The sequence below is a fragment of the Rhinatrema bivittatum genome, chromosome 7, assembly GCF_901001135.1.
Source record: "Rhinatrema bivittatum chromosome 7, aRhiBiv1.1, whole genome shotgun sequence".
Classification (NCBI taxonomy): domain Eukaryota; kingdom Metazoa; phylum Chordata; class Amphibia; order Gymnophiona; family Rhinatrematidae; genus Rhinatrema; species Rhinatrema bivittatum.
The window spans coordinates 99,603,903-99,629,413 of NC_042621.1; the positions used below are offsets into that span (position 1 = coordinate 99,603,903).

At 42.8% G+C, this 25,511-nt stretch overlaps 1 protein-coding gene across 1 annotated transcript in view; it reads left to right on the top strand.

Moving 5' to 3' along the window:
* Positions 1-25,483, top strand: part of HSD11B2 (hydroxysteroid 11-beta dehydrogenase 2) — a 247,551-nt gene extending 222,068 nt beyond the window's left edge. Inside the window, exons 4-5 of the mRNA XM_029608800.1 lie at positions 10,604-10,741; positions 18,319-25,483. Coding sequence (XP_029464660.1) covers positions 10,604-10,741; positions 18,319-18,680 — 500 coding nt within the window. The 3' untranslated portion in view covers positions 18,681-25,483. The remainder of the gene's footprint in view (positions 1-10,603; positions 10,742-18,318) is intronic.
* The last annotated feature ends 28 nt before the right edge of the window (positions 25,484-25,511 follow it).

Below are 25,511 nucleotides of genomic sequence, written 5' to 3' on the forward strand. Positions count from 1 at the left end.
ATTTCCACCCTGAATTGTAATGAGCAGTGTGTCACACATGTGAGCGTGGTCTGTCAGATGTCTCACGATGGGAAAAAGGTTGAGAACCACTGTTTTAGATTATTAATACACAGGGCTTATATTAGACAAGTTCTGTCATATAAGAACTGTGCCATTTCACCGTAAGAGCACAGAACGTGAGACTGAAGTAGATTGCTCTGTCATCTGCAGAGGACAAATATTTAGGGAAGTCCTCTGAAAAGGCTACTTCAATATACTTATCTATTGATTCTTAGATAAAGTTGTGTGGCAGCTGTGTTAATCCACCCACTCCAATGCACAGAAACAAAGGTTAACAAAAACAGAAAAAATAAATGTATATATATATAAGGGGATACCATTCTTATCAGATTAAGTAATTACATTTACTGACTAGCTTTCGAGAACTAATACTCTTTTCCTCATGTAATCCCTGGGCTGAAATATCTGGATAGTAGCTCCAAAGGCCATATCTCAAATCTAGTCACTGATGGTAAACTCTCTTTTAAGTCCAATATGTTATTTACCAGGATTCCCTAAGTTGGGGGGGAAAGGTAATTTTCAAAGCCCGGTTGCATTGCAAAACCGCAAGTTCCAGTTCAAAGTCATGCACACAGCACTGATGATAACAGCACTAATGGGCATTAAAGACACTATGCAGTAAAAAGCCCACGGAAGCTGACTTGGTTTCCAACATTACTTTTACTGAAAAGTTGTGAATTGATGAAATTAGTCTTTACAGCAGTTGATTCACTTATCGGTGTTATAAATATCTCTTAATAAATTTGTGACTTCTCAAAGTCTTGTGTAAAGTGGAAGATGGAAAAGCCCATTAATGTACTGCTTTAATCTGATGTTTCTCCCATCCCATTGGCATAGGGCAAATGTAGGGTTCCCTCCCAATGTAGGTGAAATATCAAAGATGAAATCCCTTTTTACACAGTCATTTATCTCCCAGCTCTCAGTGCTGTCTTCTCATACTACTCGGTCTCCTCACAGTACCTGAAAGGCACCAGCTATCTCCTCTTCTCCCTTCTAGTACCAGAGCGATACTGGTTTTACTCCTCTTCTCCCAGAATCTCCAGTAGATGTTCATAGACCCTACTGGGGGCCCATCCCTACTCCTTTCTCTCTGGATGGCTGTAAGTCAGCCTTCCTCTGGATACTGATGATCCTCAAGGGCCCTTCTCAATGAAGCAACTCCTCCAATTGATGTTAGAGTCCCTAGTTAATGAGCACTTGCAACCCAAATAAATCAACATAAAAAGAGTTAAGAGTCTCCATGGAGGCATTAGAACCGATAAATCTCAGCACAGCCAGGTCATGCTGCCCCCGGTGAGGGAAACAGAAAATCCACAACACAAAATGGTGGTCTGTGTATTTATATCGGAGGAACATACCATGTACACTCCTCCAGAGAGGAACTACCTACCCAGATGGGTACTATGTTTGTTTCCCACACAAATGGAATATTCAAAATGGTTTTTGGTAGGGATCTGACACAATCTCTACACTAAAGTCAGAATTGTTTAGTCCAATAAAAAGACAGCTCATATATTTATTATTTTTATTTGTAACCTATATTTCTATTAATTCTTAGAAAAATCACAAGTTACAGAACCCTGAAATTCACTACTCTGAACACCATTTTGTTAGGAAATGTTTTCTCTGTAATGTAGTTTATAAGAAATCACTAAAATGTGATCAAAATATTTCAGCCAATTAACCAATCAGTCAAGCAGAGAGCCCAAACAGACAACTTCTGACGGTTTACTCTTGTAAGTCTTTTTAGGTTCATACAGGCTTTTTTGTTACCTGTAGAATATAGTTAATTGAAAATTAACTATAACTACCCAGATCTAGAAAATTAAAGGAATTCTGAACTGATTGTGGAGAGATTTGGTGGATTTATCATTCAGTGTTTATGCACTGTTTACTCATTTATAACTCATTTATAATTTGTAGGTATATGATGCAACGAAAACTGTATCAATGGTAAAATAACTCTTCACAAACTGGAGTGCCATAAAACCATGTACTTCACTGGTAACCCTTTAAAAAGTGCTAGTTTATCAATGGGGGATACATTACACTGATAAAACTGAAACAACTCTGACTTACTAAGTATATTTTGGTACAATATTATTTAAGAATCAGTATTCAAATAGTTTGCCCATCTAGGTTTGGGACATAACCAGACAAACCACATGCTTTTTTAAATTCCCATGCTCTGATTGCCTCCAAGTTATCCAGCAAAGTAATTAGCCTGATGAAACTTATCCAGATAACTTGGAGGTGTTGGGGGGGGGGGGGGGGGGTGGGGGGGGGGGGGGGGGGGGGATTCTGGGGTGGAGTTATGTTAGCCGGCTAAGTTTTCCAGCTAACGTTGATATTCAGAGTTAGCCAAATAACTTATCTAGCTAAGTCTAATTGTGCCGGAAAGCAGTCCTAATGTTAGCTGGCTAATTTTATCTCGCTAACTATGACTTTATCTGGATATATTCTGTGGACTTCCTAATTGGCAGCACTACACTGAATAGCCCGACAAGTTATCCCACTAACTTTAGCTGAATAATGTGTCCACTCCTCATGTTGCGGAAAATATGGCTGGATGGACCACTTCATCTTCATCTGCCGTCATTTACTATTTGCTATGTTACTATCTTGGTTATTAGGAGCTGCACCCCCTTCTCACTGTGCTTATCAACTCCTCCAGTGGGTTCTCCGCTCTGGTCTGGGGGATGTATGTACGGGCACTCTTTTCCCCTTGAATCTTCTATTTTGACCCCCTCCCCACTATGTCCTTCCATACCTCTTGCACTCTCTACTTTCTCCCCTTCTCTCCTTCCCCCATCTGACCCCTCTCTCCACTGTATTCCCTCTTCTCTATTCTTCTCCTACGTGGCCACTCCCCTCCTCCCCTCCCCTCACTCCTCTCCCTTCCAATTCACCCTCCTATTCTCCACTCCCCCTTATTCCTTTTTGCTCAGCTCCCTACAATAATTGGGTAATAGCTCCCTGTGAAGGAGTGTATGCTAGACCCTCCTTAAAAGCCCAGGACCAGGCATTTAGCCTGGCCCACCTTAAACTGCAGATAGGAAGGGAGTTCCACAATGGGGGTGTCCTCCTTAGAAGGGGATAAGAAGCCCAGGGAGAGCAAGAGAGCCCCAGGGAAGAGAAGGAAGCCTAGGGAAGGCTAATCCTGCTGAACTGTGAGTTAGGTTGCTGTCCCTATTTTCTGAATTGCAAAGGTAAGCAGAGCTGCTCCTGTTTTGCTTTCTTGTTACTAATAAAGACGTTTATGAGAGAACAGCCAGAGTCCAGCTTGAATGTATTCTCTGACTAGCCCGAGACCGCTCACAGAGTCACAAGCCCCGATGTGGCAGAATGTAATGGTGGAGTCTTGGCCTAGAGAAACCCAAGGCACCCTTTTGGATTATGAGTTGCTTTATGTAATTTATATGTTACTTAACCCCTTTGCTAGTTTATCAGGCTGTTGACAGGTCCGGTGCAAGGGGGTCTAGCTACCCTAGGCAATGACATCATCTCCATCTCTCTCGGTTCAATGTATAATATTCAGTAGAAATGTACATTCATTTAAAATAAATGCCATTTTCGTAATGAACAAGTTGATTTTTGATTTGCCGTGAATGGAACAAACATAAAATTGAAGTATCTGAAAATATTTTTGGTTTGTTACAAAAAAATAAGGGATTCTTCGCCCCAATCCCGCCCCTGCGAAAGGGACTCTACCCCTGCAGAAAAAACCAGGGTCAGAACCTTCCTGGGCTGGGCGGAGCCTCGCCAAGCAATGCTCTCCCACCCCTCCACCCTCAGCTCCCTGAAAATAAGCCAGGCGTGCGCCTCCCTGACCCCCTCCTCCCTTCTCCCTCCTGTGGGGAAGTGGTAAGGGGTGTAATTCTGAATATCTGCCACAGGCGATGAAAAAGTTCTCGTTTTGATGACACTGATAACAATGCAAGAAAGTCCCAGCACCCACTAACAACTTAGATCCAAGCAATACAGCATCAGCCAGATAAGTCCTTAGTTAGATAACTTGTGGGCGGGATGTGGGCAGATTGTGGAGGAGCTATTTATCCGGTTAATTTAGCCAGATAGTGCTGATAGTTAGACTTATTCAGTTAGGTTAACTGAATAAGTCAGACCTGCTCAAAAACAGGTCTAAAGTTAGCTGTATATAAATTATCCAGCTAACTAGAATTTATCTGGTATATTCAGTAGCATTGCCGTGCTGCTGAATATCACTTCTAAGTTATCCAGATAAGTTAAATCTGGCAGAATGGTGAATCCAGCGGTAACGGGGGGGGGGGGGCGGGCCTGCGAAAGCCGGCAGCCATTGCACCACCGCGGTGTTATCGCCGCCGGCTTTTGCACCCAATAGCGCCACCATGAAAGGTGGCGCTATTGGGCACACTACTGGCGGCGATAACGTGGCTTACCTTATCGCCGCCAGCGAAGACAGCACAGAGTCCACCTCCTCGCCGTCCCCCGGCTCCTCCCCTCGCCGCCCCGACTCCGCCCTCCCCCCCTCCCCCTGCTTGCTATTGCACGTGAAAAGGGACTTTTCGCACGCGATAAGCCTTACAAAATAACCCCCGTAGGTAGCCGAATATCTTTGAATACAGAGCCCGATGAGATCAGTATTCAAAAATCTGCTGAGTGGATGTGCATTGGCTAATTTTAGCTGGTCGTCTTTACTACAATATTTAGCTGAATTTAACCAGCTAGGTTTTCAGGTAACATTCTGCTAAATTTAGCCGGCTAGATTTAATTCAGCTGGCTTCCCTGCTTAAACATAGCTGGCTAGTTCTGAAAATATGGCACTAATCAGCTAATTGCTCTTTAAAAAATGAAAAACAAAAACAGCCCAGGGAACTGCTTACATTTTTTTTTACAATTTCTCCAGCATAGCTTGGCCGCTTTCTCTCACCCTCCTAACGTGCTTGAAAAAAAAAAATTAGCCTCTCGGCCCCCATCCCTTTTCCCCCACTCTCCCAATGCAAAAAAAAAAAAAATCGACCCGCCACTGCATCCCTTTTCCCTCATCCTCCAAATACACTTTTTAAAAACAAAAATGTAATTGCCTCAGCCAACTGGAACCCTTCCTCCCTCCCTTCTCCTGTCAGAATATGAAAAAAGAAGCTACAAGGAAGCCAGGGGATCCCCCTGCCTCGGCTGCCTCTCTCCAATCCAAATGAGGAGGGAGGGCTGACTTGGGAATCCCTTCCCCCGCCCTCCCGTCCTTATCTGGTGGAAGAGCATTTGGGGGAGGGAAGGTGATGGGGCTATGGGGCATATTTTGTTCATTTTAAATGAGCATCAAGAGAGTGGGGGGAAGGGAATGAGGCCCATGGGTAGCATTTTTTTCATTTTAAATGAGGAATGAAGTTTGGTTGGTCAGATTTAGGCCTGGTTTTGCAGTGCCTAGATTTGTCTGAGGTGCACCATCCTTGTTGGCATTTGATCCTCTTCTGCTGCAACTTAGTGAAATTTAATTGAAAGTTATTCAGCAATGTTTGTGATTCCAGAATAGGCCAGGAAACACTCACATCCATAAACCATTAGCCATGCAGACTTGGGAAAGCCACTGCATGTCCCTGGTTAAGAGCAAAAAGGAATGGATCTCTTATTTGGGATCCTGCCGGGTACTAGTAACATATATAGCAGTAACATGGTATTGATGGCAGAAATAGACCAAATGGTCCATCCAGTCTGCCCAGCAAGTTTCTTATGGAAGTAACTTTTGCTCCATGCACATTACCCCCAAGCCTTATGTTAAGGGTAGTAATAACCCATATCAAAATTACTGCTATCAATATTTTTACAGGGTGATCTTCATTGGCCACTGTTGGAGACAGGATGCTGAACTTGATGGACCTTTGTTGTGACCCAGTATGGCATGTTCTTATGTTTCTTAAGAATGACATTGTAAAGACATTGTAATCCATTCATCACTGGCTCTTGACACTCCTGCAAAACAGTAAACAAAAGTGAAGCCAGCTCGAAGACTAAATGGAGCATAGCACCCAAAACAGATAACAAGAGACCAGCCAGTTGCCAATCCTAGCAAAAAGAGAGAGAGAAAAAAAGCAACACTACGTCTTTTATTCATCCAAATCTAAGCAACACCATCTAGTGGTGATCAGAACAGCCTGTTCAATGAAAGTAAAATTGCATTGCCCTTCATGTTTCAGCTTCTTGTTGTCCCGCAGCGGAATACATGTTATTCCTACAGAGCTGAATTTGCTGAACCACCCTGAATTGATCACTCCAGAGATCCTTTTCTAGCCTGTATTAGAAGTGCAAAGTTTTAATGAGGGACAGCTACAGGAGAAAGAAGACCATGGTGTGCTCACTGCAGGGATGAGGTCTGAGGGGGAGAGAAAAATTAAATAAAGTAAATTTCCCTCACCAAGTCTCTCTGAGTACCTTCACATGCTGACCTTGTTGTATAACACTTAGATTAAATCCCTGCAAGAGCACCACCACTACTACTGAAGTATGAAAGGAAGCAGAAAAATAAATCATACTGTTCACATATCCCCCAGGAAAAAATGGCACCCACCCTTAGCTTCAGCACCAGAGCTAATGATGGTGAGGTAACAAACCAAGGGGGTCATTTATCAAAGAGCTATATGGCGTTTTCGCATGCGTTAAGGCGTTTTCGCATGAAAAAACGCCTTTAACGCATGCGAAAACACCTTTAACGCATGCGAAAACGCCATAACGCATAGTGCGATGCAAATTAGAAAAAGGGGAGGAGCTTGGGGCGGGATTTGTGGCCAAGCTTCATAATTTGCTTAGCCCTAGGGGTAGATTTTAAAAGAAGCGCGATCAGCCTACTTTTGCTTGCGCATCAGACTCAAGCAAAAGTACGCTGGATTTTAGTAGATACGCGCGGAGCCGCGCGTATCCACTAAAATCCTGGATCGGCGCGCGCAAGGCTATCGATTTTGTATAGCCTGCGCGCGCCGAGCCGCGCTGCCTCCCCCCGTTCCCTCCAAGGCCGCTCCGAAATCGGAGCGGCCTCGGAGGGAACTTTCCTTTGCCCTCCCCTCACCTTACCCTCCCTTCCCCTACCTAACCCACCCACCCGGCCCTGTCTACACCCCCCCCTTACCGTTGTCGGGGGATTTACGCCTCCCGGAGGGAGACGTAAATCCCCGCGCGCCAGCGGGCCTGCTGCGCGCCGGGCCGCGACCTGGGGGCGGGTACGGAGGGCGCGGCCACGCCCCCGGGCCGTAGCCACGCCCCGTACCCGCCCCCAAAACGCGGCCGACACGCCCCCGAAACGCCGCGTCGACCGGGCCCGCCCCCCGACACGCCCCCGACACGCCCCACTCCGAAAACCCCGGGACGTACGCGAGTCCCGGGGTCTGCGCGCGCCGGTAGGCCTATGTAAAATAGGCTTACCGGCGCGCAGGGCCCTGCTCGCCTAAATCCGCCCGGTTTTGGGCGGATTTAGGCGAGCAGGGCGCTGAAAATCCGCCCCCTATTGCGTAAACCAAGAGAGAGAGAGAGACTAGCCATAATGCCCTCATACTAGGTAGGTATTTATACCTCTACATGAGGCCTACATAGTCACTCGAGGTGAGGTTTAGGTTTAAGGGGTGTGCATTCATTTCCTACATATTGGTAATCCGCAACGTATTGGGCCATATTCGTTGTATTCGTGGGGAAGCAAAACGTATTGCGATTCCCCACGAATACAACGAATCTTCGCCGAATTATTTGGCCATCTAAAGAAGCGAATTTAAACAAATCCCCCTCCCTCCTGACCCCCCCAAGACTTACCAAAACTCTCTGGTGGTCCAGTGGGGGGTCCGGGAGCCATCACCTGCACTCGGGCCGTCAGCGCCGATAGCCTTTGACCTTACTATGTCACAGGGGCTACCGGTGCCATTGGTCAGCCCCTGTCACATGGTAGGAGCAATGGATGGCCGGCGCCATCTTGTGCCAGCTTGATGGACTCTACCTGGGTAACATCAAGCTAGGTGGAGAGAACATTGCACAAATCTCATCTTTGAGTGAGTTTCCTCACTCCGAAGGTCATCAAATCTTCACAAGAATGCACTGTTCTGTTCGTACGTCTCACTCTGCATGTCAAGGTGGCCCCTAACCCCTACACTACTACCTAAACCTCACCTCGAATTACTAGGTGGGCCACCCATAGGGATATAAATACCTATCTAGGGAAAGAACATTATTGCTAGTCTCTCTCTCCCCCCCAAGGACCAGACTGGGAGGGAACCTTCCTAACTATTCCCCAGTTTGTTTTTTTCACACTTACTGCTCCTCTGGAGTAGATATACCTTCTGTGCGCCAGCTGGCTGCCGGCATGCGCAGGACCGCACCCCGCTTCACCTCCTGCCCCCGTTAGCACCGGGATTCACTAAGGGGCAGATTTTTAAAAAGTATGCTCGCGCGTACTTTTGTTCGTGCAACCGGCGCAAACAAAAGTACGCCGGATTTTAAAAGATACGCACGGCTACGTGCGTATCTTTTAAAATCCGGGGTCGGTGCGCGCAAGGCTGCGCAAAATCAGCAGCTTGTGCACGCCGAGCTGCGCAGCCTGCCTCGGAGGGAACTTTCTTTCCGGCGCCTCCCACCTTCCCTTTCCTTCCCCTCACTAAGCCGCCCCCCGGCCCTAACTGCCAGAGGCAGGCGTAACTTGCGCGCGTTGCCGGCTCTCTGCCCCGGCACAGGCCACTATGCCTGAGCACTCGTCCCCGCCCCTGCCCCCGGACCGCCGTCACGCCTCCGGCCCCTCCCTCGGACCGCCGCCATGCCCCCGGACACGCCCCCGGAACGCCCCCATGCAAAGTCCCGTGATGTGCGTAAGTCCCGGGGCTTTGCGCATGCCAGCGGCCTATGTAAAATAGGCGCGCCTGCGTGCATGTGCCCTGCGCGCGTAAATCCAGCAGGATTTACGCGCAGGCCTTTTAAAATCTACCCCTAAGCCTTGCGACATTATTGAATCCAGGCCTAAATCATAAGAAAAAATAAATTTATTAATTATCATTCTTAACATTTTTTTTCCAAACATCACTATTATAAAACTTGCTTGCTCACCAGACATAAATCCTAACCAAACTTCATTTTCTGTAACAAACATCTACACTTCAATCTTTCAAAGTATGAATGGCACAAAAAAATATAGTCTGGTTTTAAATAGAAATAAAATTCTAAATGCACAATCTGAACCTTCCTATAAGTTTGAAAGCATGATTCATACACAGTGGATGCTATTGAAAAGCAGATCCAACAAAGTCAAAATGGACTCCAAGAATGTTTCAGTGTTAATAGGAAACTCAGTTAAAATACAAAGTTTTATAAACCCAAATCATCTACGCAAAAAAAAGCAAATATCAATCAATGAAAGAATTAAGTCCAGCTGGCTTAATAATATTTAAATAATAATCCATTTTTGATCCTTTTGGTGTAATGCCAGATCTTGATTACCACTTGTCTCAAATGGAGGCACTTGATCAATCAAAAAATAAAATAAAATAAAACAACACCAAAGGCTTGCAAAAGGATTTTGTTTATCCTTTTGTGTTCTGCTATCTGTCTCCTTAAAGCTTTCATTGTTTTGACTATGTACTGTACATTTTAGAACATAGGCACATCATAACATACTGTATTTTACAAAGGATGATATACAATTTGTGAAACTTTTCAAAGAATAATGTCTCTTTCTGATTGGATGTTGAAAATTACTCAACTGAAGAGTGACTTGACAAGCCTGACAATATCCACATTTAAAATGATCCAATACTACTAGTTCAGTTTAATTTAGTTTAGTTTATTGAATTTTCTTGATCGCGAGCCTTATAGCAAATCAAAACGATTTACAAATAAAATATAAATATAAAATACAGGTAAAACGTAAAGTTATAATAAAACATCAGATATAATCACGTGCAGCTGAAAAATGAGAGGGGCTCAAAAAATCTTTCAAATTATATCCCCTCTTATACGCAATTCTTAATAAAAAAAAAAAATCTACCAAGCTTTGATATAACTTCAGAAGTGTCCAAAGTTGCATATGATTTTCAAAATTTGAGGAGCCATCTGTGAAAATCACAAAATGCATGTAAATGAATCATCTCTCTCTTGTCTTCTATAGGGAGCTGCCAATAACAATTCTCAATGAGAAAAAAGAGCTGTCTTCCAGGATTTCTTAATTGGCTGTGAAGGATAATCATGTTCCACCAATTTTTTAAAAAAGCTTTTCAATACAATTTTATATTGTCCAATATCAGAATCAACTCTCCTAAACCTTAAAAATAGAGAAAATGGTAAACTATCTTTCAAATATCAAGATAGTGCACTTGTGTAAAGCAAAAAAGCATTGTAGTCTGTAGCTTTTTTATAGACAGTAGCATTAAACTGTTCTAATGCATTTTGCTGAAAAGTCAAAGTATATTGAATATTCAAAGAATTATGAAAAGATTTTAATATTTACTGTTCCTTTCCAAAGGAGAAAAAGGTCGTCGATGAACCCTCCCAGTGTATTAGCGACAGCAGCTGCACTCTTAATATGTTTTTCGCTCCCATAAAGGTGATCAGCCGTTCCCGTTCCTGGCAGCCTATGGATCATCTAAAGCTGCACTGAACCGCGTGATGGACATGTTCCGCCATGAGCTGAGGTCCTGGGGTGTCAAAGTCAGCATCATACAGCCAGGCTCCTACAAAACCGGTAAGTATTTTGTTAAAATTATAGTGATACTCCCTGCCAGTTAGGGTAGCACAGTGATGTGCTTCTGTATAGTTTCTCTATGAAAACTAATTTAAAGGTATAGATGTGCTCATAAGTTTTCATACCCTGGAAGAATTTGTAAAATATGTAGCATTTTAAGAAAACATGAGTAATCAGACAAAAACACGTCTGTTATTTCTAATGTGTTTCAAATGAAACTATTATGTATCACAGAATAGCACAATCATTAAACAAACCATAGACGTGTTTTGTCTGATCGCTCATATTTTCTTCAAATGCTCCACATCTTACAAATTCTGCTGGGGGTATGTAAACCTTTGAGAACAACTGCACATGCATAAAAATGTGCGTGTGTACCTTGGAGCTAGGCAGACTATTTTATTAATTTACTTTATTTAAAAGATTTATATGCCACATATATATCCACAGTTCAAAGTGGCATAGATATAAAAACATTCATAAAACTTACTGCTAAGGAAACAAAAAAATGACATTGGAAATTCCATTAACAATCCTCCCATGAGGACTGCCCAAGTACTGTCTGAGATGGTCCATTCTGACTTGGTTACAGCAAAGGCCTGCTGGAACAGATTGGTTTTGAGTGAATTCTTGATTGTCTTTGTACTTAAAGATAAATGAAGCTTCTCGGGCAAAGAGTTCCAGAGGCCGGGCCCTATAATAGGCAACGCGCTTTTGTGTATCTCTGCAAGGCGAGCCTGACATGGAGATGGCACATCTAACAGACTTCTTTGTGAGGACCTGAGGAACTAAGTAGGAATGTAGCTATAAAGCATTGCATTCAAACATGGAAACATATTCTTGCCTAAAAACGGACCAAGGGTCCGTGCTCAACCGCCTCCAAATCAAACTAAAGTTTGCATGGATGTTCTCTGGGATCTCAAACAAAACCGTACTAAATTTTTCACCTGGATCTCCATTGGTTGGAGAGCTAGAGGCAGCTGAATGGAGGTCACCTCTGAGTCCCATGCTCCGCGCAGCCTAATACACACACACACACACACACACCCTCATATAATACACACTGAAATTTGCTCTCACAGGCAGGGCCAACGCTAGCATTTTTGCTGCCCTGTGCAAACAATTACTGTGCTTCCCCCTTCCTCGTTTTTTGTTTTGTTTTTTTAACACAGAATACCCCACCTCAATTAAACATGCAGAACACAGACTCACTCTCATAAAATTCAGAATAAAGAGACTGTAAACTATAAACAGAAACTGAACCAGAAATCGCAAAGCGCTACAAGCCAGACTCTGTATGCAATGCAGCACTGGAGAAACAGAAACATCACCAGTCCTCATAAATCATTCATCAAACTATAAAATCAAGGAATATAAATCAATCATATTAGTAAAACCATACTTGGGAATATTCTTTTTATAATGATCTAAGGAGTAAAATAACATCCAATAATTAAGAGTTCGTACAAAATTTTAAAAATTTCCCAAACAACAATAAATTATTTCAAAATGGCAGACACAGACTTCCAATAAGTTAAACTTATAAGGATGGAAAATTCACTGCTCTTCATACCTGAAAATGTTCTTTTTCCAGTCATCCTGAGTAAGGCATGGATTAGTGAAACAGCATAAAGTTTCTTCACACACACACACACACACACACACCCAGGTAGGCTCCCATTCACACACATACACTCCAGACAGGTCCCCATACACACACACACTCCAGGAGATTCCTACCCCCACCATACATATCCCAACAAGGTTCTCATGCACACTGCAATACACACCCACCCACAAACCCCAGACAGGTTCCTATTCACATACACACAACCTACAGTCAGGCTCCCATTCACATACTCCCCCCATCTCCAGTCAGGCTCTCATTCACCCCAGTTAGGCTCCCATTGACATACCCCACACCCCAATAAGACTCTCATTAATTAATTAATTCATTCATTCATTCACACACACACACATACCACAGGGAGCCATTCTGCTGCTCCTCCTCGTGTTCCGGCCCGTGCGCTAAACAAACCACGTGAGCCTAGCACTTCCTCTATGCTGATCTCGTGCATTGCAAGATCAGCCTAGAAAACAAGCTAGCTGCACGTGTTCTGGAAAGCAAGCGCTGGCACCAAGAAGGAGCAGAACGGGCTCCTTCTTCTTTCTGGTGAAATGGGGTCCACCTGGTGGCCTTATGGGCCGATTCCTCTTCCCGGCCACCGGTGAGATGGGGCCCATCGGTGGCCTCACAGGCCGATTCCTCTTCTGAGCCACCGGTGAGATAGAGTCTACCAGTGGCCTCGTGGGTCTTTCCCTGCTCCTGACGTCGCCCCGCCTGGTGTGCCACCCTGTGCAGTTGCACAGTTTGCACACCCAGTGACACCAGGCCTGTTCACTGTTCCATGCCACCGCAGGACCTTCCTGCTGGCAGCAAAGGCACCCCTCCCCCTGTTGCCAGCCGGGGCAGTACGCCCCCTCGCCCCTCCCCCCGCCTTAGTACATCTCTGCTTCCAAGCAAATCCATTCTCTCTTCAGAGGTCCATTCCCATGGGAAGTAAAAAGAAGCACGTGTGTGTGTGTGTGTGTGTGTGTGTGTGTGTGCGTGTGTGTGTGTGTGTGTGTGTGAATGTGTGTGTGTGAGAGTGTGTGTGTGTGTGTGTGAATGTGTGTGTGTGAGAGTGTGTGTGTGTGTGTGCGTGCGTGTGCGTGTGCGTGTGCGCGCATCTTTTCTTGTTTCCATCTCTGTCCCCAAACTGTTCCCCTGAGGCTCACAGCTCCCTGAAGGCCATGGCAGCTAACTTGCCTTTCAGACAGCCTTTTGTTTCAGAACCCTCACATAAAAAAAAGAACACTCAGTTTTTTCATTTTTGATCAGTAGGATGCTTATCTTACCAGTCATTCGCTTATCTCACTATTCCAAAATAAGCACACAATGCTATCTCCTCTAATGTGGCCTCCAGACAGTGTAAGTGAGGAGTCAGACACAAGACTTGCATGACTGATGGCTCTCAGAGGATGACTGTTTGGATCCCTTTTTTTTTTTTTCCTTCTCTTTCTTTCTTCCTAGCTTTTTCATATCTTTCTTTTATTTATTATTTCTTGCAAGGCCTTTTTTTTTTTTTTTTTTTTTTAGTGGAACCGTTGCCCCATCAGAGTCTCTTGACTGACCCTCATTTTTCCCATGGAAAAAAATATTACCTAATCTTGCACTATGTTTAAGTGGAAAATGAATCTAGCGCACAAAATTATTTTGCCATCATACCGACCGTCCTCATAGCCTTAGTCCTTTCCATTTCTTATTAGCACGCTACTAATACTAGTTTGGCCCACTTCCCTCTGCCACCTCCTCCTCCTCCAAAGTCCATGCTGCCCCGCTCCTCTCACGTTTCTTCCACTCCATATTGATTGTATCTACTGCCCATCCAGTTCTCCTTTTTTGTTTTCTGCTTTAGGTGCCCTATGTTTCCCCAAGTCTCCTCCAGCTCTCCCATCTTAATGCTGGGGAAAGTTTTAAAAACGGTGGGAAACTTGCAGGTCTACTCACAGACCTGCAAGCTTATTTTTAAAGCCTTGACATTTTGGGGGGGGGTCAATGGGAACTGCCAGTACTTTTGTACCCATGTACTGCTTTGAAGCAGCACTTGCAGTCCTCCCTCCTACTGGGGAATGTAGTCCAGGCAACAAGGGCCCTCCGGGGCCTACACTCTTCTGTACTTGAGTGGGAGAGTCATGCTGTGCTTCCATCAGAGCAAGTTTATCTAACGGGGATCTCTGGTCATCTCTGACTTCCCAGGAAAGATGTAGCTGAATCATTTGGTGGGCATATCAACGTTCCCCATATGCAATTGGTTAGTCTTTAGTAGTTCCTTTACGTTGCTTCTTATGGCATGCTAAGCCTCTTTTGTATATGTCCCACCATATGCCTGGGCCTCTGGAAGACTACTCACTAACAGGTAGATTTTTAAAGCATTGCTCGCAGAAAAACAGCGTATGTGGGCCGTGCGCGAGGAAACGTGAATTTTAAGAAGCCGGGAAGTGCGTGCGTTAAGAATAAGGAGGCAGAAAGGGGGAGTTCCCTAGATGTACGTGCATAACCCCAGAATTTTGCAAGGCTAACTATGACAACATGCACCAAGTTACGCAGGTAACTTTACCACTGGTCCTGATGAGAGAGAGAAAGAGAGCCTCTTTTAAAGGGCCAGTCTGACTATATATATCCCACTGTAAGGGGATATATATATAGAGTGGATTTTGGGGGAAGGCGGTGTTACATTGGTCTGCCTAGGGTGCAAAGGTCTGTAGACCCTTGTAACACCCCCCACCCCAAAATCCACCCTGAGTTGAAAGTGCCCCCCTTACAGTGGGATATATAGAGAGTGTAAGATTGGCCCTTTAAAAGAGGCTCTGTCTCTCTCCCCAACACAGATGTGCAGTAGGGATATTCTAAATGGTGTATGCACAATATAAAATTGAGCAGATTTTTGCACCCATAAACACACATCTTTTAAAATGAACTTGTAAGGCCACAGTTATATCAGATGGAGCCCTCCTTATCTACAGCAATCTGGCCCACCACAGTTAGGAAGTAATTTTCAAAGGAGTTATGTGTATAAATGTAACAGCTATGCAGCAATTTTTAAAAGCCATTTACTTAAGTAAAATGCACTTACACAAGTAAATCCTATGGACAATTCAATGGCATATATTGTGGCAATTCTCAAAAGCCCACTTATTTATTTATTTTATTTAAAACTCTTATATACCGCATCTTCTCACGATTCAGATTCAGTGCGCTTTACAGTAAATACATTCATAAAACACATAAAACCATCAACATACCAATAAAACATTACAAAAATTCAAAAGAATTAAACATTCAAATTCCTCGAGTAAAGTGCATTTAAATGTGTAAAACCCAGTTTTACATCGTAGCCCCAGAGAGACCTGATTCAGGATGGAGCTTGAGGTAAAGGACAAGATCCTGTGGCCATCCAGCTGCAGTGCTGTGAGTGCAGCCCCTGTGCAAGAGTTGGAGCGGAGCAAGTCTGTGAAGGCTGAATAGGCCTATGGTCCCCCAGGATCGGGAGATTCACTGGAATGAGGACCAGTGGAGAGACAGAGACCCCCACTATGAAGTTTGAGTGGAGTCAGAGCTGAAGGAGAGAGGGATCCGCAGTGCAGTGGGAAGAAAGGCTTACCTCTGCAGCGAGTACCCAGAGCATTGATGTTACAGTCAATGGGGAAAACTCAAGGGTGGGGGTCAAGGCTTAGCATGTAAGTGGCAGCAGCAACAGAACAGTTGAGGACTGCGGCCTAGCAGCCTAGTGCATATGCCAGAAGAACCAGCAGTTATGCCCAAGGAGGGCCAGAGGCCTGTAGTAATGGTGGAAATGGGGAGCCTGTCATGTGATTGAAGCCAGAGGCATTGCTGGCTTGTACCAGTGACGTGGTAGAAGCACTAAGGGGGTAATTTTCAAAGGAATTACATGTGTAAATGTAACACACTATTGTGGCAATTTTCAAAAGCCATTTACTTGAGTAAAATGCACTTACACGACTAAATCCTATGGATAATTCAATGGCATATATTGTAGCAATTTTCAAAAGCCCACTTACTCGAGTAAAGTGCATTTACTCGAGTAAAACCCAGTTTTACTTGGGTAAATACTTTTTAAAATCAGGCCCTAAATGTATAATACCCTGGAGCCACAAAGGGAGCAATTTTCAAATTATCCGCTTTGGTGCAGATTTTGTACAAAAATTCAAAAGGAATGTATGTACATGCTTTCCTTTTTGGTAGTTGGGAAAGCCCTTAATTTAATAATGCCCGACTCTGGCCGAGTTTCGCTCTCTTGGTCAGCGCCGTCAACCAACAAACATTCGCATAAATGTTTTTATGACTACAGACCTTGTTTGGATCACTATTGATGACTGCGGACACAATTGGTTAAGACAAACTACAATTGGTACTTTTCACAGGTATTAGATGAACTTATATATGCTATTGTGACATTGGCCTTGCAGGCATCAGTCCTGTCTTAACTGATTGCCCCTGAGGCAGCTCTGTGTAAGAGAGCGAAACTCGGCCAGCGTCGGGCATTATTAAATAAAGGGCTTTTCCAACTACCGATTCTCTTTGTTTCTACTGCTATACAGCCAACTGGATCGGCTTCCGCTTTGCTTCTTGGGTCCATGCTTTCCTTTTGAAAGTTGGCATGAGTACAAAATAGCTGTGCACTTTTACACCTGCTTCTTATGCAGGTAGAATTTGTATAGAAAATGATGCGCATAGGAGGTAATTTTCAAAAGGATTTACATGTGTAAAACTGGGTTTTATGTGCATAAATAGGCTTTTGAAAATTTGTAATTCCTTTGAAAATTCACTCCATCGGGCTGAGTTGTCAAAAGATCTTATGTGCATTAATAGGCTTTTGAAAATTGCCACAGTATATTCTACTTTTACTTTTTACTTTGAAAATGCACTCCATAGGTTTGAAAATGCAATCTACACATATGGTCCGATTTTATAAGGGTCACGTGTGTAAATAACGAGGGTTACGCATGTGGTCGGGCCTTGCATGCACCGCGCATGTTTTCGGAAGGGCCCGGCCACGCACGTAACCCCCATTATGCGCGTCTCCAAAAGGGCCGGTTGGAGGGGGCGGGGTCTGGGTATGGAGGGGCGGGGCAGGGGGCGGGCCGGGACAGCTCCATTCGATGATGTTCCGGGGAAGCGCACGCCAGCAGCAGGCCGGCGTGCGTAACTTAGTTCTGCTTAACAGAGCAGGTAAGTTACAGAACAAAAAGATAGGATAGATAGGTAGGGGTTAGGGGTCGGGGTGGAAAGGGAAGGAAGGTAAAGTAAGGGGTTAGGGAAGTTCCCTTCCAGTACGCTCCTTAATTGGAGCAGACTGGGAGGGAACTGGAAAAAAAGCTGATTGTGTCGTCGCGCAAAAATTGAACATCCCCCCACCCCCCGTGTGCGGATTTTAAAATCTGGCGTGCATGTGCACGTGGCCATCGGATTTTATAACATGCGCCAGGGGCGGATTGACCTATCGGGGGATCGGGCATCCTCTGGTGGGCCGGTCGCTCTGGTCACGTGGTCTGTTGAGCGTGGCTGTGACAGAGCCGCGCTCGGCAGACCACGGGGTATCTTCTGGGCCGGTAACCGGGGGAAAACCTCGGGCCAATCGTTACCCGGAATCCGCCCCTGACATGCGCGCACATGTTCACTGATCCAGAACACCTTATTTTCTAATCACGTTCCCCCAGTTGTAGCTGTAAACATGTGCAACGTGGGCCGAGCTAGAAGAATTTTCAGTCAGGCAATTCACCTGGATAAATTGCTATTTTACCTGCTTAAATAGCTTTGAAAATTGCCCTCAAAGTATTTGTTGTCCAGCCAGCCTAATCAGATTGGCCAGAGGCCCTGTAGCCCACATGATTGACACAAGGGTTTTGAGTTGACCCTTAACAAGTTCAGGGACAAGAGAGGGTTGAGTTATGAAGGAGCTTCGTCTATTGCACGTTGTTGGAAATCATTTTTTTTTTCGGGTGATTATTTCCAGGTCCCTTAAAAGATATGTCATACTGGGATCACCAGTATGAACACCACCTGGCTAATCTGTCAGAAGAGCTTCTCCAGGACTATGGTGACGAATACCTTTCTGAAACGAAGAGGCTGTTCCTGAAATACGGTGATACAGCGAAAGAGGACCTCACCCCTGTGGTGGAGTGCATCACCGATGCTCTGCTCGCTGCAGAACCCAAAGTCAGATACTTTACTGATAAGGGGGTATGGCTGATTTATTTCATTGCAGGCTACATGCCCTTCTTTTTCAGTGACAAGTTTTTCAGAGGATTATTCCAGAACAACAGGGTCATCCCAAGGGCTCTACGCAATCAACAGAAGCAAAGCGGGGAAGAATGAAGGCCCATCCACAAGGATACAGCTGTTCTTACATCTGCACAAGTCTGAGAAAAAGCAATACATTAGGAAGGATTTGATCACTTTTCTTTTCTGGCACTAAGTTTTGTAGAAGGAAATCTCCATTTTTAAAGAAGAAATGTACTGTTTTTACTTGTTTTCAGTTATCATAATCATAGCCTTGGTTCTGTTATTTCCTAAAACCTTCCACATGCCTCACTCATTCTACTCCCTTTCTTAGTCTAATCCTTTTCCTGTTCTGTCTTAGATTTTTTTTTTAGCTTTTCATTCTTTGAAATGAAAAGGGAGGATGCTTTGCCATGATCATGCTGCTCCCCTGGATTTGAAGAATTGCCTCTCCTAGAGTTGTTCGTTAGCTGTTCCTATTCTGCAGCTACCAGGATGGCTCAGGTATAGCTTTCTTAAAATGACAAATAGCACCTCTGTACCCCGATTCACTTCATATTGGTGTACAATAGGAACTTAAAAGAAATGTTGATTCGCCTTTTTTGCCTCAGGAATTTAATACAAACTAGAAGAAAAAGAAGGATGCCAAAATATTCGTGTTCTCCTTGTTGACAGATGTACTGTATTAAAAAAAAGAAAAGAATAGCACTGCAGAATGTCTAGATAGATAATTCTTGATTAGACTGCAGAAACAACCAAATCCATTGCTTACAATGTTTTTTAGTGAGAATGGAATGCTGTAAAAATGATATTTTTTGTCCTACTAATATATGAAAATCACACCACCAGAAACTGCCCCCAGTATGGTAGGGAGCTGTGTAAAACCAGGATTGGCGCATTCTGCCCAGTTGACCTAGACCTAGTTGAAAGCCCTAACTCCAGGTATTAAATTTCACAAAAGACCCAGCACGCATCAATGCAATGTAAATAATGGGAAATTTACAATGACCTGCAGGCAGCTCATGTTTTAATCCATAGCTGAGGACTTTGCTGAGGGTCTGAAGCAAAATGACATTTAAATACCTCTTCTCTGGAACTGGGCTAATAGCTCAATAGCCTTATTGATTTAAACCATTTTCTTAATAAATGAAATTCCCCAAGTCTCTTTTGCACTGTATGTTTGTCTTGATTAGATTGTAAGCTCTGCAGAGCAGGACTGTCTCTTAAACGTGTTTGTACAGCGCTGTGTGCGTCAAGCAGCGCTATAGAAATTTTAAGCAGTAGTAGTAGTAGTAGAAGTAGTAGTAGTAGTAGTAGTAGTATGTGTTATGCACCACTGTGCAGGAGATCCAAGTTCAATTTCTGAATCCAGTTTTTTCTCCTCAAGGCAGCAGGGTTAATGAGATTATGGAAGTAGGTTAAGGATACTGCGGAGGTGCTATTTATAGTCTCTGAAGGGACAGAATCTCAGCCATAGGCTCAAAGTTCACGAACATAGGTTTCCATTACTCCTGTCACTGCAATGGCTAGGTTAGATTAAAAAATGTGCTAGAAACTCCCAAGTAGTTGCGAATGACAGTTCATGGTATCACAACCACAGTAGTTGCTCATTCTAATTTAGTTAGAAGCTTAAATAAATTCTGTTTCAGTTTTTATATTGGTTGTCTCTGATGACAGGCAGATGTAATGGAGCCCCACACATGCACCATTTGTCTCTGTTTCATGCCATCCTAGAGGATGTTTCTAGAAATTTATAATAAAGCTTTTTTTGCATATCTGTTGATTTCTCATGCACCACTGGATGCATTGCTATAAGTTTTTACTTTTTCCATTGTCGGAAGAAGATGTTCCATAGGCTGCTCCTCAGCCAGCTTTCAACTCAGGAGATTTTTTTTTTCAGTGAATGATTTCCTTGTAAAGTCTAGTGTTTTCAGCATTTTTTAAGTTTAATATTTACTTTGATGCTGCTACTCACTGGAGTAGTGGTTTTCTCCCCATGAATCTCTGTTGGGTGACAGCAGTACAGTCAGAAAGATGTTTTCACCTTGATGCATCTTTCCTCTGAAGATTTCTTCATCTTTTAATGTCACTTTGTTGATTTTTCTTAGCATGTCTGAGAAGTAACCTGGTGGCTTCAAGATTTTCCAAAAGTGCTGGCAAAAGATGTCCCTCTTAGATCATCATGCTGAGTGCAACAGTTGTCTGGGTATAGATCACAAACTTGTCTTCATGCAACTTCTGTGCCAAAATGAGGCTAAGCATGGTTCAGACCTAGCAGGAGAGGCTCCACATGTAATTCTTCCATCTCAAAACTGACATAAAAGTCCAAGGAGAGGCCCAGTGAGCCAACTATGGTTATGATGGTGATTAGACCTCTTCAAAGTGGTCCTTGAATACTTTGACAACTCAGATGGAGGAAAATCTCAGGAGTTTGGACAAATCCCACTTGAGTTAACACAGGAGGTCAAGTCAAGAGTGCCAAGCTTTGATTGGAAGCTTCTGTGCATGAGCACTTCTTGTTGACGCATTGCTGCAAGGACTCATATACTGTTAAAACTGCCTGCATACTGAAACAGTCTCTCCAATCTCACAATCTGAGGTCGTTAGTCATCCAAAGGCCTTCTATTGGACTATCAATACCTCTGTATAGTTATCAAGAATATGAAGTCCTCAGTTGTCTTTAGCAACATTTAGAGTGGAGAGAGACAGGATTATTTTGAAGGCATTTGATCAATGTGTCACCGAATCATTTGTAGCAGGCATTTTGATGCCAATGGATCTTTCAAGTAATCTTCTGGTGACATCACCATGGGTATCAGGTAAGTTAATGTCAAGTCAGTCATATGTGCTAGTATTAACTATATTGAGAGTGAAATCTGCTTCTTCATTGTGAGGAGTCATGCTATTGACCATCTTGATCTTGATGCAAAAAAGGGTTTTGATTAAAACTGTAATGGTGTTACCTGCTAAGGCCAGTCTGGCTTGTCCTCAAACTCCTCTTCAACTTTTAAAGGAGAGTCTGCAGACAGTGAGCTATTCTTACTTATTGAGAGTAGTGCAGAAGAAAACTACTCAGGCCATTCTGCTTGCTCAGTGGCAGTAGTGTTCACTGTTATAAAGAGGACCTTATCTTGATTCCATGGCCAGAACTTTGCTCCTTAGGCTAGTTGGAATTTGGGATGTTATGGAAGCAGCATTCTCATCACCTGAGGAAAGAGTGTCCTAGCTATCACACAACAATTACAGCTAGTGATTGGACAGAGCTCACAATTGCAAGGATTCAGAAAAAAAAACCCTGGTATGTGGCCCTGGTTGAAGGCTATCTCTGCAGTGACTGGGCTAAGTGAGTTTAGAGATGATAAAAAATGAAGAAAGAATCCACGGGTAATTGCAAATCTCAGTCTTGGTTCCAATTGATCTGGAAAACTAAAGGCACAGGAGAAAACTGCCAGACCAAACTAAAGAAGCCAGCTATATCACAGATCTCCTTTTAGAGCTCTTTTCTCAACCACCAGGAAATTATTTTCCTCCAGAGGACATTTCAGCTTTATATGAAAGATGATCAAGAATGTCCCAGAAGAATCCAGCAATCTTTTACATGATTTCCTGAAATACCTGGATGCACCTAAAGTGTTGGTGGCAAGTCCAGGCATCTTCTCCTAAAGATAGGTCAAAGGAAGAATGTGGAAATTCACTGTCAACAAAAAAGTGGACACAAAATATCATGTCCCAGAAGCTCTGGGATTCAACATAATTCAGCTACTTCACCAGCACATGTTAGTTAAATCTTCTCTCAAAACATCCAGAAGACTAAGATGTATGTATCTGCCCCACTAACCCATAAGCCTAAGTCTCTGGAGTTTATTGGGAGATCCATTTTCAGAATCCTGTACTCTCTTTCCACAATGTTGACATCTAGATCTAAATTGTTGTGGGCTATAAATAAATGCTTAACACTGGCAGCTAAAAGAAAACTATCTTTATTGAAAAAATGGGATATGCCTGGCAAGTGCAATTACCAGCAAAGGAATTCAGGGACAATCTTAGAAAATGTTATTGATACAAAGGTTAAATAGATCATCACCTCTAATTTACACACCAATGAGTTAGTTTGCTTGCATAACATTTTCCTAATTGATTTGCATTATAATTTCATCTCAAATATGTTAATAATATTGAATTATTTTAAGTCATGTAATTTATTGTAAATTGAGCCCAGAAGGCTGAAGCAAAACTCAATGTTTACCCTTAACATACTTTTTGACCTTTTACATATAGTCTAGCATTTCAGCATACATTCTAGTAGTTCAGCAGCCTTGGATAGTTTTGCAAGTCTAATCAGTGCAGTTTCATTGCTGTAACAATCTTTATTTCCTCACTGTCACGAAACTAGTCTAGCTTCATAGGAAAACCTTTTCAAAGCAGCCTTACTATATGGTCAACTACTTGCATATACTCCGTGATGAAGTGCAAACTTTCACTTAGACTCTTCCTCAGTAAAAAGAAGAGAAATAAATATCACTCTCTCATAGACAGAGAATATGAATATAAGATACATGTATTCTGGTTGACCTGTGTTGTATTTGAAACATCCTTAGCTATAGGCATCAGACAAAATGTACATGAGTGGTTTGCAATGTGTTGTGCTCAGTGAGAAATTTTTGGGAGAAAAGTTGAGAAAGATAGTGAACTTTAAGAAAGTCCACTTTTCAAACCCTCTCCGCTTATACTTCTAATATGCCTTCAATATCTTAAGGGTTCCAGAACAGATTTTAAAGGAAGCAGTCTTTCTCAGAAACGGCACTTTCAAGGGTCATCCCACCCCAGAATCCGGGGTTCAAGGACTCATGAGTGCAAGCAGAGAAGCTCAAAGTCTCACACTCTCACCCAAATCAAAACTAGGATTGGGATTTTGACTGAGTCCAGAAGAAATAACCACACTTCCACTTCATGTGCCAGAAGATTTCTCTGTTAAGAAAAATATTTTCTAAAAAGTTGGTCCCCTTAGAGAGCTGGGTCCTCTAGATTGTCAAGGATGTCTGCCTAAAATGGCATTTGGGTTCTCCCTATATCAGGATCTGCTCAGGTCAGAAATCTTCCTTTTGCAGATCTGTGCAGTCAAACCTGCCCTATTACAGGAAAGTGGATGGAGATTTTACTCCAGGTACTTCCTGGTTTCAAAGAATGGTAGCAGATTCAGATCTATCAAAGGAAAAGTTCAAGATGATTTTTCTGGGTACTGTTCTCCCTATTCTAATTCGAGGGAACTGGCTATCTTCTGTGAACCTCAAGGAGGCCTGTGCTCACATAGGCATAAATCCAAGTCAAGGAAAGTATCTCAGACATGTAGCACAGCATGTCCAGTATAATGTTTTGCTTTTTGGGTATTCATCTAGGGAGTCATTTTCAAAGACAACTGGCTTGCTGACTCCTTGTTAAATATAATGATAATATTTTTCTGACACTATTTTCTATACTTGGTATATGTTAGGTATGTTCCTTTCTGTGTGGAATAAAATTACCCTTTATAAATCTGGCCATTTACATATATGCATGTGTTTCCATCTCTGAGCAATTGGCTGATATGCAAAATGTCTCAGGCAGGAATGAAAAAAAAAAGTATTGCATTCACTAGGATTTGTCATCAACTTTCTCAGATTTTGTCTGAGCCCTTTACCTCAACTGACATTTGTAGGGGCTTTGCTAGACATGACTCGGCTCAAGGTCTATCTCCCTGATAAAAGAGTCCAAGACATTTAGCTACATCAGGAGAAGTAATATAGAATCAGCAGACATTGTCCTGGTCTATGATGAATATGTTCGGCCTCATGGCTGCAATGGTCTATGTTACTCCCATGGCACATATGAGACAAATCCAATGGACCCTGAAGTCTCATTGGCTCAGGCCACACAGAATACCAGACTGCATCTTGGTCATAGAAGGGCTAAGAGTCTTTTTGTCTTGATGGTTCAATGAATGCCTTGCTACAGTATAAAGGATGTATGCGCATTAAGAACTTGGAATGTAACTTGCTTGTTTTTCAAAGAATGGTCATACATACAGCAGGATGCTTTCATATATTGGTTAGTGTCCTATGTTTTAATCATAGTCCCAATTCCTGCTTTCTCAAAATTTACATGTGCAAAAAAAAGCAAATTCTAAGAGCTTGATGTATTAAAGCTTTCTGCCCATTCTGTGTATATGAGGTAATTCAGATCCCAAATGTGCAAATAGTGCTGTGATATTGTGATAATGTTGATATAAAAGGAATCCTATCTAAAAATCTTGCAAAATCCACATAGCAAATGCAGCTTAGTAATGAACAGCAAATGAAGTTAAATGTAAACATATTCAATGGAGTAAAAATACTTCCCTCAAAGATATATGATCTGTGTGTGTTTGCTGCTTTCTCCATATGGTCCATGGTTTGGCATTAGCATGCCTGACACATAGGGAAATCGTCAAAAGCTGCCAGTAGTGAAAAAATACCCTCACTATTTCAATGCGTCATTGGCATGTACAGCTGTACAAAAAATGGCATTGGCTGGCCATGAGACCAGGATTATTTTGATGTCACACAGTGCAGTTTCAGAGCTACTAGTGCAATTTTTAATTTGAATTTTGAATTTATTAAAATGTATTTTCTGTACTTATCATAAAAAAACAGTTCAAGGCGGATTCCAAATAAAACATGCATAAAATCAATAACAAACCATTCAATAATTGACAAACAACAAATAAATAATGCTGCTCAAATCGAATGTCATTTCACTCCTGTAAAATGACAAATGACAAAAAACAAAAGGACTGAAAAACTATGCTTGATATAATCTGCAAATCATTCAAGATTATATGCTTGTTTGTAAAAAAAAAAAAAAAGTTTTAGAGCTTTTTTAAATGTACTAGTACAATCAATAAATCAAACA